This window comes from Nannospalax galili, unplaced genomic scaffold (assembly GCF_000622305.1).
Source record: "Nannospalax galili isolate Female #2095 unplaced genomic scaffold, S.galili_v1.0 scaffold34, whole genome shotgun sequence".
NCBI classification, from domain to species: domain Eukaryota; kingdom Metazoa; phylum Chordata; class Mammalia; order Rodentia; family Spalacidae; genus Nannospalax; species Nannospalax galili.
The window spans coordinates 9,261,311-9,274,541 of NW_008338996.1; the positions used below are offsets into that span (position 1 = coordinate 9,261,311).

At 52.7% G+C, this 13,231-nt stretch overlaps 1 protein-coding gene across 2 annotated transcripts; it reads left to right on the forward strand.

Moving 5' to 3' along the window:
• Positions 1-559: 559 nt before the first annotated feature.
• On the forward strand, positions 560-7,684 carry Kif12 (kinesin family member 12). 2 transcript variants are annotated; one of them, XM_029563733.1, is made up of 20 exons: positions 560-607; positions 707-772; positions 869-947; positions 1,318-1,445; positions 1,536-1,611; positions 1,937-2,071; positions 2,247-2,382; positions 3,026-3,117; positions 3,271-3,427; positions 4,091-4,209; positions 4,301-4,405; positions 4,757-4,795; positions 4,885-4,987; positions 5,071-5,161; positions 5,312-5,398; positions 5,700-5,784; positions 5,861-5,959; positions 6,535-6,638; positions 6,723-6,841; positions 7,085-7,684. In XM_029563733.1, exons 1-20 carry the CDS (start codon positions 582-584, stop codon positions 7,222-7,224), a joined length of 1,986 nt encoding a protein of 661 aa, XP_029419593.1. In that variant the 5' UTR covers positions 560-581; the 3' UTR covers positions 7,225-7,684. The 2 variants fall into 2 exon arrangements, with proteins under 2 accessions (XP_029419593.1, XP_008831719.1); XM_008833497.3 differs by lacking the exon at positions 4,757-4,795.
• The last annotated feature ends 5,547 nt before the right edge of the window (positions 7,685-13,231 follow it).

A 13,231-nucleotide genomic window follows, 5' to 3' on the forward strand; every position in this document is an offset into this window, starting at 1 on the left:
GGCGGGGGTGGGGGCGGGTTAAGCACCACACTGGCCTTGGATAGGCCTTGGCAATGCAGAGGCAGGTGCACCAATGTTTAACTGGAAGCTGATGTCAGCTCAGCCCAGAGGCCAGCCAGCCAGGTTCTCCAGGGTCCCCGCCTCTCTGAGCTCTGCACTGAGAAAAGGCTGAGCTGTTGCCAGAGGGAGCATGTGTGGAGGAAGCAGCTCTCCCCTGACTTTGTGGGCTTGGCTGATTCCTTAGCATCCCTGCTTTGTGTACCCCAACTGTGACAAAGGAGCGTGGTTTGGGTAGTCCTATGGGCCCCTCCTGATGGGATTGGCCATGAGCAAGAGGTTCTGAGACTCCAGAACCCCCTAGCCAGGGGGCCCTGGCTTGGAACTCTCCCCACCCCGCGGGTGGGGTGGGTAAATCTTTAACTTGTTAGCTCTGGGTAGCCAGACTGGAGCTTTTCTGGATGACTGGCTGAAGGGGATTGGGGAGGAGGCTGTAAGGTGAGTGTGGACAGCCCCCTGTGGAGAGGGGAGGGTACTGGGAAGCGAAAGGAGCTGTGGAGCCAACGCGGTGTTCAAAGCAGGACATGGAGGAACGAGGGTCTCCTGACGGGTACGTGCAGCGTGTGTGTGTGCTGCAGTTCGCAGCTGAGGCTGGGGGGAGCCCGACGGAGGCTGAACACAGGGATGGTAATTAAGGTTGTGGTCATAGAGACCTCGCGCAGAGCCTGGAGCAGGGACCAGAGGGGCCGGAAACACCCATCCAAGTGGTGCTCAGGTGAGTATAGGACGGCTAGGAGGCACCAGGGCAAGCGCAAAGAAGGTATCGCTGGAAATACCAGGATGGACCATCTGGTCTTCTCTCGGACGCCAGGGTACGTCCCATGAGCGCAGCTGAGTTGCGTCGAGGGGAGCAGAGTGCGCTGCACTGCTCAGGAACCCGGATTTTGCAGGTAGAAACCTTCCCAACCTTTGCCAAGGTACCTGTGGAAGGGTTTTTCACCAACTTTGCCCTACGCTCCGCCTTCTCTACAATGCTCCGCCCATCTCGGAGAGCCTTTCCCGTCCACGGTGCCCCGCCCACTCCAGAGCACAGGGTCCTCCCCATCCTCCATCCTCCTTCACCAGACTCTTCCCGGCCAGGGTGCCCCGCCCACCCCAGCGCGCCCCTCCCTTCCAGGGTATCCTGCCTTGCAGACTAGATTCTCCCCTTCTTCTAGCCTCCTTTACCGGACCCTCGGGTCCAGGGTGTCCCGCCCGTCCCAGAGCACCCCTCCCTCCCCGCCTCCCAGGGCGCCGGTGCCCACGAGTCCCCCTCCGTAGGTGAGCCCCCCTGGCGGGGGCCCGGACGTGGCGTTCCGATTCGGCGCGGTGCTGGACGGGGCGCGCACGCAAGAGGACGTGTTCCGGGCGTGCGGCGTGAAACGCCTAGGCGAGCTGGCGCTGCGCGGGTGAGCGAGGCGTGGGCTGCCCTGGGTTTGGGTCCCGCATCCCCCAGCCCAGCCCCTACCTGGGCCCAGCCACGCCCCTGCCGCCCGCAGCTTCTCCTGCACCGTCTTCACTTTTGGCCAGACGGGCTCCGGGAAGACCTACACCTTGACCGGACCTCCTCCCCAGGTGGGCCGCGGGCTCCGGTTGGGGTTCCGGTTGTGGGCGGGACTCTGGGATGGAAAAGGTGTGGCCCATGCAGCCTAGGAACCAGACCCGGCAACTGATGACCAGAAGGCAGGGACTGGCTGGATTTGGAGCGTTTGTGTTCCAGCCTTGACCCTTCACTTACTTAGCTTTCAGTTTGTTCATCTGTAGAGTGGCACTGATGGAGTACGGACTGTGGGATTTCTATGAAATATTGTGTATGGGAGCGTGACACGGCTTCTGACAAAAGGGTGGGCCTTACTGTAATGCTGCCGCTGCGGCCCTAACCCCAGCTCTTTGCCCCCAGGGGGAGGGGGTGCCCGTGCCCCCCAGCCTGGCTGGCATCATGCAGAGGACTTTTGCCTGGCTGTTAGACCGAGTGCAGCACCTGGGTACCCCTGTCACCCTCCGCGCTTCTTACGTGGAGATCTACAATGAGCAGGTAAGGGAATTGGCTGTCCACCTGAAGTGAGGCCTTGCATTTCAAATACCAAGGATGCAGTCCAGGAGTGGAAGGGAGGTTGGGACCATTGTCAATGGGCTAACGGTGGATGGAGCCGTCACCCCCCCGCAACCCCCCAACCCCCCAACCCTCACCCCGCCCTTTCCCCTCCTAGGTTCGGGACTTACTGAGCCTGGGGTCTCCACGGCCTCTCCCTGTTCGCTGGAGCAAGGCTCGTGGCTTCTACGTGGAACAGCTTCGGGTGGTAGAGTTTAGCAGTCTGGAGGCCCTCATGGAACTCCTGCAGATGGGTGCGATGCTTTAGGGGAGCTTTGGGGATGGGGATGCTTTATCTTCCTCTAGGGTGCACTGAGCTGAAGCTGCGACTCCAGAAAGGATTCCTGTGGCAGAAAAGGGCCAGCAAAGCCATAATTCAAAGAAATGGCTCAAGGGGGCCCCTCCCATGCCTGCTGCCTGGCCTTCCAGATGACAACCTAGCCCATGCCTGTCTCGAACCCTCTTGCAAGGTCCAAAGGAAAACGTCATACCCCATAGCGTAGCCTATCTGAAAGATACTACTGTTCCAATCTTACTCATTTGAGCATTACTGAGCACCCTCCTCTGGCAGGCACTTAGGGACACTGGGACTCTGGATCTGGCCTAATGTTGTATTACACCTCTCTGCTGATCTTTGCCTTCATTTCTCTTTCCACGCAGCAGTAGGAGAGGTGCTTATGAAATTTAAATCTCATTCTTCTGCTCCCTTCTCCACATCCTCCTGTGCCTGTCTGCATCAAAGCTGGTGCCCCTTACTACCTGAGCCAACACCACTCTCTTGTTGGCATGCCTGTGCCTCTGACCTGATACCCCTCCACCACATCTTTGCTCCTATACGTTCATTGAGATAGTCCATTCTAACTAGCAGGTGCAACCCCTGACTCTTCCTTGGCCCAGGTCTCAATCGTCGTCGGAGCTCCTCACACACCCTGAACCAAGCCTCTAGCAGAAGCCATGCCCTGCTCACACTCTACATTAGCCAGCCAGCTGTGAGTGCCCAGCCTGGGGAAGGGCTGACCCAGGGCGACCCAGCAATGCTGTGTCTCTGCATGTATAAATTGACTTGGGTATTCTGGGTGTTGGGAGGGAACCTTTGACCTTGTGACATTGATGGGGGGTGGCATCAAACCTTGGTCCACTAGCCCCAGCAGGTATCTCCTGTGGACCTTGGGGAGCCCCCTGTTGGGGGGAAGCTGTGCTTTGTAGACCTGGCAGGCAGCGAGAAGGTGGCAGTCACAGGATCCCGAGGGCAGCTGATGCTTGAGGCCAATAGCATCAATCGCAGCCTCCTGGCACTGGGTAAGACCCAGGGGCTTACTAGTCTGGTCTGACTTCCTGCATCCCTTCTCTGCTGCAGACCCATAGCTGCCCTGGGGAGACTGCAGGACTTAAAATGAACAGATGAGGGCTAGAGACAGGAGCCAAGTTTCAGAGGCACATATCTGTCTCCAGATCTGAGGCTGACTTTCTTCCCTCTGTAGCGAGTTATTATTTTGTACACTCTAAGGTCTATAAAGGCTTCTATAACTTGGGAGGTAGGAATACCCAGAGTATCAGCCCCCAGCCAGCTATGTTCCACCTATCCTCTGTACACTTGGAAGATGGGCCCAGTAGGGGAAAGGAACAGACCATGTGCTTGGCCCTAGATCCCTAAGGGTACAGCCTCTGCATTTCTTTATGGTTTGAGAGCTCTCGGGGAAGCTCCTTTTTTCATTTAGTTATTTGTCAGAGAGTTTCTGAGTCTCTGCTGAGTGTTGTGCCCTCTTCAGGGTGTTGGGGATCTGGTGGACAGGGCATCTCTGCTTTCATGGCATCTGCTACTGGATGTAAAAGCAATGAGATAGTGTGGAAAGATGGGGTTAGAGCTGAATCAACCTGAACTGAGCTTTCTGCTCTATACACCCTTGCTGGGCAACTTTGGGCACACAATGCAACCTCTCTGGGCCTTGTTCTCTCCACCAGGCCACTGCATCTCCCTGCTGCTAGACCCACAGCGGAAGCAGAACCATATCCCCTTCCGGGATAGCAAGCTCACCAAGTTGCTGGCAGACTCACTAGGGGGCCGTGGGTTCACCCTCATGGTATCCAGTGGACAGGGAAGCTGGCAAGGGAGGGCTTGGTCTTGAGGAAGGGGGTTTCTCTGGAGGAGCACTCAGGGAAGGTCCTCTCCAGGTGGCCTGCGTGTCCCCCTCAGCCCAGTGCCTTCCTGAGACCCTCAGCACTCTGCGATATGCAAGTCGAGCTCAGCGGGTCACCACACGGCCACAGGGTCCCAAGGTGAACAGAAGGAGATATGAGCAGGGAGCAAGGTGGGGCGGGGGCACAACAGCTAGAACCTGAGACCACAGCAGAGTTAGGATTAGGATTGGAATCCTGGGAATAGTGTCATGATTGGGGTCAGGAGTATGCCTAAGGTCACAGTCAGGGTCTGGGCAGGCCTAGAGCTGGAGATTGAGTTGGGCTGTCACTCAGGATCTACCCAGGATTAGGTTATGTCTAGTGGAGTTGGAGTCTGATAAATGGTCATTTAGGGGGTCAGAATCTGAGCAGAGGTTGGGGAAAAACTGAGTTTGGGCCTAGACTTGGAATGGAGTCCAGCTCTGATTGAGACCCTCTGGGATGGCACAGTTAAGGACAAGGTGCAACCTGTGCCAACTTGCAAGGCAGGCAAGTGAAATGGGGTGCTGAGGTTAGACCCCAGTCATACCCACACTGGGATAGTCATAAAGGGCAGCTCTGGGCTTTTGTTTCCACAGTCCCCTGGAGCGAAGCCACCCCAGCATGTGGAAGCTGAGCTGCTGCAGCTAAGAGAAGAGAACCGTCACCTGCGCTTCCAGCTGGACCAGATGCGCACCAAGGGTATGAGCTCCCTAGGGGTCACAGAAGGGATATGGATAGGATCTGGGTTGCTTTGAGTCCAGCTATGTCCTGCTTCCCTGCAGCCCCTGGGCTCCATGGGGCCCGGGTGGCCTGGGCCCAGCGAAACCTCTATGGGATGCTGCAGGAGTTTATGCTGGAAAATGAGAAGCTCAGGTAGGATGGGCCCAGCTGGACTCTGTCCTCACCCCTCCCTGCTGGCCTGCTTTGGCCAAGATGCTACCTGTCCCTGGCTCCCTGCTCCCCTCTGTCCCCACCTGCCTCCCATCACCCAGAGCCTGCTCTTCCACCCCTCACCCCTCCCAGAAAGGAAGTGAGACAGTTGCGAAGTAGTCGGGACCTGGCCCAGGCCGAGCAGCACGTCCTGACCCAGCAGGTCCATGAACTAGAGAGGTGAGTGTGGCCATGTGATAGGCCTGAGACATGGGGGCTTTAGGAGACAAGCCAGCCTTTGGCCTCTGTATCTGAACACTGGCTTTGGTTTCTGACTCCCTCCCTGCCTCATTCTCTTCTGGGAGATGGGACCCTGGTTCACCTGCCCTGCAGGGTTGTTTGTGGATGGGAGACAGGTTCATAGAGAGGTGTCCGGAACACAACTCATCTGTGCTCCAGGAGTTCCTGTTGATGGGTCCTAGTGGCCAGCCAGGGCAGGGTTGTGGGGGGCCGCAGGCTCAGACCTCACTCTTCTTCCCAGGCGCCTCCTCTCTGCCTGCTCTCTTCCCCAGCCGGGCTCTGCCCCCGTGTGCCACTGCTCAATGATGCCAGCTTCCCCCTGCCATGTGAGTCTCATTGTCCACCCTGGGCTGTGGGGTACAAGGTAGACTGTCACAGAGTCACTGATGTGCCCTCTTACAGGCACTGCCTCCCCTATGCTCCTGCTTCCACCTCTGTACTCTGTGCCACATACCACTGACCCACTGGGCCTGCCCACAGCGGGAGTGCCATGTGCCACAGGTAAGAAAGGACAAGATGGGCCAGAGAACTGGGGACATTGATCTAGGACTCAGCAATCTAGGGATCCAGAGCTCCGGAGATCCCAGGCCTCTGTGCTGGGGGATGGGAATGAAGGGCTGGCTGGGGGATGGGGGTGGAGTCCTTCCTTCTGCCCAGGGTATGGAATGTCTGCTTGCCACATTTCCCGTTCTGCCTTCTTTTAGGACTATACTCTATCCTGTTCACTTACTCTTTCATTCACATGCATTCGCCCATTTCTCTGTTTCCTTCTTCATCCATTCGCCCATTCCTTTAGTGAGTGGCCCTCTGCCAGCCTAAGCTTTGGGTCTGATCCTATTCTGGGCCCTGAGGATTCAGAAATAGAGCATACACAGGCCTTGCCTGCAAGGGGCTCCTACTTTAGGAGAAAACGTTTAAGAACTGCCTGCAGCCCACAGAGGAAGCAACAGAGACTCACCCCTGTATGCTAGCGTGCTTGGCATGCTGCGCATCTGGAATGGGTGACATCAGCACTTGGGGAAGTGATACCCAGACACACAACTGAGGTCACCTGTTGTGGGCTCTGTTCTTTCCAGCATGTACCAGAGAATGAGGCCCCAAGTAACATGTCTCTGTCTGAGAGGCCCCCACCCTGGGCACCCTCACACACCTCTGGCTCTGCCAAGCCTCCGGGAGAGAGGTAGGTCAAGCCTGGGGCATTCAGAGTGAGAGGGGAAGGCCTAGGGGCCACCAAGGCTCACTCTTCTCCCCTCCCCTGGCCCAGGAGCTGTAGTGACTGGACCCAGACCCGAGTCCTGGCAGAATTACTGACAGGGGAGGAGGCAATACCCTCTGCACCACCCCTGCCTGTGGGGTCCTCGAACACATTGCCTGTGCTGAGAGGTGAGGAATTGGGGGCGTTAGTGTTCTGTGGGTCTCAGGGTTCCCATCTTGACACAGGATGGGTTTCTAAGGCCTTTCTAGTTCCCAGTCTTGGAAGACTCAGGCAGGGTCCTCTGTCACCCTGACCTCTGCTAGAGCCCAGGAGTTTGGGGAGGGAGACCCCAAGGCTCCTCAGAACATTTTGGGCCCCCAGGGGCCTGGGAGGCAACCAGGGAGGACAAGCCTGGAGTCTGATTTCCTTAGGGGGAGCTGGACATCCGAACTTGGCCCAGAGGCTGGAGGCCCTCACACATCAGATCGGCAGGTCCCTACGCCGTGGCCAGAGCCAACCACCTCGCAGTGAGGGCACACAGAGTCCCAGCCAAAGCCTTTCTCCCCATTGAAAACTGCACCAGACTGGCTCTGCCTCCTGGGCCTTGATCTCCCTGCCTGTGAATGGGGACAGTGATGCTCCTTGACAGAGAGCTGTGGGGGCAGTGCTCCATAAGTGGGTAGGAGGGCGGGCGCTGCCTCAGATCCTGAACATAAGACTGGATTCAGGAGACAGTGACAGTGGGTGACAAAATCTGAACAAAAAGAGGCATCAGCTCCCATCTGGTTGGCCTGGTATTCTAGGTGGTCATTACTTCCATGTGGGTCAGCTCCTGAATGGGAGTCTTGGGGTACTGTGGGGAGGAGCAAGGACTCCTGGCACAGGTGTGCATCCCTCCTGAACAGGAGCATCCTGGCCTCCCATCTCTCCTATATTAGACAAGCTTATTATTATTATTATTATTATTATTTATTTAATAACCACATGATTAAAAGAAGCATTTCATTACAGCTTTAACATATTCAATAACAATTTCCCGAGCAAAGAGGTATCACTTTCAAAACTGGCTGTAAATTTTTAGGTTCACAGTTGAATTAATACAGTTAGTTATACAATGTTGGACTCAGTATAAACTCCGTCAATAACGTTTTTCTGAGCTAAGATGCATCTCTTTCAAAATTGGCTGTAAATTTTTAGGTTTACAGTTGAATTATTATAGTTTATACAATGTTGTACTCAGTATAAACCCTATAAGACATAAAATTGATTGTGATTTTAACCTTTAAAAAAGATTATTAAAATTTACTGTTTCATACAGAAAAACTCTTTTTTAATGCAACTAACACTTAGATATTTGCACATGCGTCTCTAATCTCTATGTATCTGATTACTACTAGTCATAGTCAGTTACACTCGGATTCTTGGCACCTGAATAGGGATATAAAGTCATCAGGTAGATTTCAGTGGTAATGTTTATCACCTCTGCTAATTAACATGAAGTAAATTTTTATGCTTCCTCCTCAAATATAACTTATTTTTTAATTTGTTGATTTTTGTGTGTGTATATCATAAAGAACATCCCAAACACTATTCATCTATACACCCACTTCCCAAATGGCACCCTCACATAGCCTCCCCACCCCCCACTGGGGCCCATATACTCTGTCATCCCTGTTACTGTCCACTGTGTTGTCAGTGCCCCCACCCATTCCCCAGTGCTTGTCCATCCACTGAATCTAGTGAGCCTATCTAGAGATCCTTGTTTTAGGAAGATCAGCTGTTCCTCATCTAGCAGCAATCAGTTGTCAATATTCCTTTAGATAAGATTGGGGTCTGCTGTTCATTTTCCCAGTTCTATGCTGGGTTACTATCTGGGAGCCTCTTGGGCCACCCTGGCCAACAACTCAAAAGGTTGGCATTGTTTCTTGTTATGTAGCCTTTAGCTATACATACGGACTCTTAAAAATTATATTGTCCCCTTTAATATTTGATTTATACTTTTCTTTTGGGTGTTTAAGACCCTACAGTTGGCCCAGATAAACCAATTTATTTTTACTCAAAAGGCCATTTGAGGATCTGTTCTTCAGGGGTCACGGGCTTGGGAGGAACCCCTGGCTCCTTTATTATTATTTATTTTTATTTTATTTTATGTGTATGAGTGTATTGCCTGCATGTATACAAGTGCACCCATTTCATGCAGTGCCTGCAGAGGTCTGATGAAGGTGTTGGATTCCCCTGGAACTGGAGTTACCCATGGTTGTTAGCCACCATGTGGGTGGTGAGAATCAAACTCAGGTCCTCTGCAAGAGCAGCCACTTCTCTTAACAGCTTAGCCATCTCTCCAGCCCCTGTATTAGACAAGTTTTAACTGAACAGCTGCTAGGTGCCTCTGGCAGATATGGCAGAGGAATGTGCTGAAGGGCAAAGGTAGGACCTTGGACGATGACAGGAAGAAAGTGATGTGGTGGGAGCCCAGGCAGGTGTGTGGCCAAAGGATCTGTTTGCCCTGTCCAGACTCTGAGTCCAAGTTACTGGGTGCTCAGGAGGCCTCCTATGCCACACACCTGCTCTGAGACCCTGGACCAGATGTGCTTCCTCCTGCAACATTATTTTTAGTCACAAACAGCACCTTGTCCCATTGAGCTGTAGTGAGGATCAAAGGTGTGAGGAATGCTGTGGTCCCTGGCATAAGTCCCCAGTAGGAGACAGTAAGTCTGCAGTTAAGATGTATCCAGACACAACAGGAGGAGTGTGGGGAGTGGGAAGACTTCATACCGAGAACCACAGATCCAGCCTGATTCTCCATTCATAGCTCTAGAAACTAAGATCTGTGTAGTTCATTTTTGTTCACTCGTTTATTCATTCAACAAACACAACTGGCATCCACTGCACATCACCTGTAGGAGGCAGATAAAACCAAGCAACGAAAATGGTGGCTTTGCCAGGTTCCTCACAGACTAACGGGACAGACACACATTTGTCAGCTCATAGTGCACTGATAGCAGAAAGCCTGGGAACTTCTGGAAGCACAAAAGAGGTGAGCCAGTCTGAAGTTGCATGACTCTTAGGGACAGTGACAGCAGTGGCCTGGGGAAGGTGACAGAGCTTGGATGCAAAGACCCAAAGACTTCAGGTTCCAAATTTCTCTGGGCGCTGTATCTACATTCAGAGTTTGGGCTGTGTGGAGGGCACAGGGCCATGAATGACTCTTGAGACCTTCCCAGCTTAGATTTGTGTCTGGGTCATGCTTGCCCTGTGGGAGGTAGAAGCAAGACACCAGTAAAGACACCAGCAGAGAGGGGAGGAGACCCCTCAGTTTATAGTACCTGAGCCTGGCTTTGGGCTGAGACTCCCTAGAAATGAGACCAGCCTCAACCACAGGCCTGGAGGAGAAGCATCTGGGAGCCTGGAGCTGCTGGAGGACTGGCCAGCTGTCCACCAGAGACCTCTTGTCTCTGAATAGGGTGATCGAGCCGAGAACACCAGAACCTTCCCCTACCTATTCCTGGTGCGAGACAAAGCGAAGAAAGACTGGGCTTCCCTGCCCAGCATTCTGGAACGTAGCCCTGGGAATGTCTCCAAAGTTCGTTCCCTTATAACAGGAGAATGAGGACGAAAAGATAAAACCAGGGTTTACAGGGCTTCTCTGTGTTGTGTGTGTCTTGAGAAAGTTTATTGGGCCTCTCTAGGTTTCCCCGACTCCTGAGTCTATGCAGGGCAGTTTCTAGAAGTGGATTCTAGGCTCCAGACTGGAGCTCCCAAGGAGCAGATGTTAAGAGGCATGACTTGTGACTGGACATTGAGAGTGTCCAACAGAGGCCAGGGTGTCCTGAGAAGGCCAAAGTCAATGTAGAGCCCAGAGACTCAGAGCTCAGTAGACACAGGCAGGCAGAGAGGGGAGCCACATAGGTCTCTATTCCCTTGTTACTTTCTCTGTGTGGTCTTGGGCAAATTACAGCTGCTCTGAGCCGAGGTTACCTTGTATCCATAATGGGTACAATAGTGGTGACCCTTGACTGTTAAGGATTCTCTGACATTTGGAAAAAGTGTCACAGGAGGCTTGTTCTCTTGCCGAGAATTCGACCCAAAGGAACTTGTAGTTGCATGGCAATTTGACAGAATGGATAGGCCATACTCCAAAATCACTCGCTGAGGGACTCAGGTTATAAAATGCTTGTGTGCAAACATGAGGACCTGACTTCGATCCCTAGAGACAGATATGTGCCTTTGAATCTTGGCTCCTGTCTCTAGCCCTCATCCGTTCATTGTAAGTCCTGCAGTCTCCCCAGGGCAGCTTTGGGTCTGGAGCAGAGAAGGGATGCAGGAAGTCAGATCGGTAAACCCCTGGGTCTCACCCAGTGCCAGGAGGCTGTGGTTGATACTGTTGGCTTCAATCATCAGCTGCCCTCGGGATCCTGTGACTACCACCTTTTAGCTGCTACCCACATAAAAAGCTGGATGTGGAGCCAGTAAGATGGCTCAGCAGGTAAAATGTATTTGCTGCCAAGCCTGATGACCTGGGTTTAATCCCCAGGAGCCATGTGATGGAAGGAGAGAACTGACTCCTGCAAGTTATTCTCTGACCTCCACTTGCATGTCATCTTTCCTCTAGAAACCTGAAGACACACACACACACACACACACACACACACACACACACACACACCTGCAAGTTATTCTCTGAAGACACACACATACACACACACACACACACACACACACGCATATAAAGCTTTTTAAAGCCAGGTATAGTGATGCATGCTTGTAATTCCAGGACTTGGGAGGCAGAGACAGCTTTTTAAAACCAGGTATAGTGATGCATGCTTGTAATTCCAGGACTTGGGAGGCAGAGACAGGAGGATCTCCGGGCTGGTTGACCAGGCAGCCTTATCAGTGAGTTCCAGGACAGTGAGAGCCTGTCTCAAAGAAAAGAAAAAAAGATGATGCCTGGAAACAACACCTGAAATTGACCTCTTATCTCCACATGCATGTGCTCACATGTACCAACCATGTACACACAAAGACACATGCAAATTACTCAGCAGCTATCTATGTGAACCTGCTTGGGGCCTGTGTTGCCCTCACCAAACATGGTAGTGCCAAGGAGCAAAATAGAGCATTCAAGTTCTGCCTAGGCAGGGGTACAGTTCTCAATACAGGGTTCCAGAAAGGTCTGGAGGTGATGTTTGTGCAAAGACCTAAAGGGGAAGGGAAACTCAGTTAACACCATAAGGTCCCTTTTCTGATGTTTTCACACCACCGTGTCACGGACCGTTCTGCCGGTTCCTGCCTGGACTTCTCCCCTGCCCCAATCCTATCTCATTGCTTAGTGTTTGACCCTACTTGTGGGAGGTCCTCACTAAGGGCAGGGGAGGCCCTGGCACTGAGTGTGAGAGCCTTCTCCAGAAGCCTCGGGAGTGGGAGGATGGATGGGGACCACCCAGGGGAGCCCTGGCCCCGGCTGCCTGGTTCTCTAGTCTGAAGGATTTTCTGTAGCCACCATGATTTTCCGAGATCCTAGTTTCAGATTGCACCCGGCTCCATGAAAGCCTAGCCTAGTTGGCCTCCACCACCCCTGGCTGCTGAGCTCTGTGCCCACCCTCACTCAGTGACCCGCCTCCCAGCTCTGGGAAATTCCACAGGATTCTACTCCCCGGTGAGACTTCACATCCATTTGTTCCTTAGTGAGACCCGCTGACATCAAAGGCTCTTTTGGAATCCCCAAAGCCAACATCTTCTGCAGATTGTGGGAACTTGGGGGTCAGGGCTTTGGTCCCAAGTGTTTAAAAGGCTCTTAAAAGAAGGCTGGGAGCACCTCAGAACATGAACTGAGGGAGGCTTGGAAATCCTAGGCACTAGGATTTTCCCAGAATTCCAAATCCTTAGATCTGCCTGGAATTTTAAAACATTGTACTGAAGTATGAGATTCTAGACTGCTGACACATCTGGAAAGACTTAGAGGTCTAAGATGATCACTGGTTGAGTATCCCAGATTCTTGGGGACCCCAACTTTAGCCAGTGCAGAGTGGGGAGTGTGGCAAAAGTCACAGCTGTAGAATGGATAACAGAAGCTTCAAAAAGATGGCTGGGGACACTGTTCAAACGACTGAGATGTGTGAAGTTGAACACGTGCACACACAACATGCACACGCGGTGATAGAATGGATAACAGAAGCTTCAAAAAGATGGCTGGGGACACTGTTCAAAAGACTGAGATGTGTGAAGTTGAACACGTGCACACACAACATGCACACGCGGTGACCTGCACATGTGTACCCCACACATATACAACCTGCACACATATATCCCCACAACATGCACACATACAACCTGCACATACGTACACCCCCATGCACAATATGCACGCCTAACCTGTGCATGTGTATCCCCACACAACACACCAACACATACATCATGCACACATGTACACACGCACACATAAAATGCATACACCCGATGCTTTTGGAAGCCCTTGTCAATAAATTCCGATGGACTCTCATATGAACATTTGAAAATTGCCCTGTTCTGACTTTTTTTCTAGTTCCTGGTCTAGAACTTGTAATGCTAATTACTTTGGC

Coding starts and splice junctions, on each gene's coding strand:
- Kif12 (XM_029563733.1), top strand. CDS start 582: ATGGAGGAACGAGGGTCTCCTGACGG. Junction 1,612..1,936: donor TGACCGGACCTCCTCCCCAG/GTGGGCCGCGGG, acceptor CTTTGCCCCCAG/GGGGAGGGGGTGCCCGTGCC. Junction 2,072..2,246: donor TGGAGATCTACAATGAGCAG/GTAAGGGAATTG, acceptor TTCCCCTCCTAG/GTTCGGGACTTACTGAGCCT.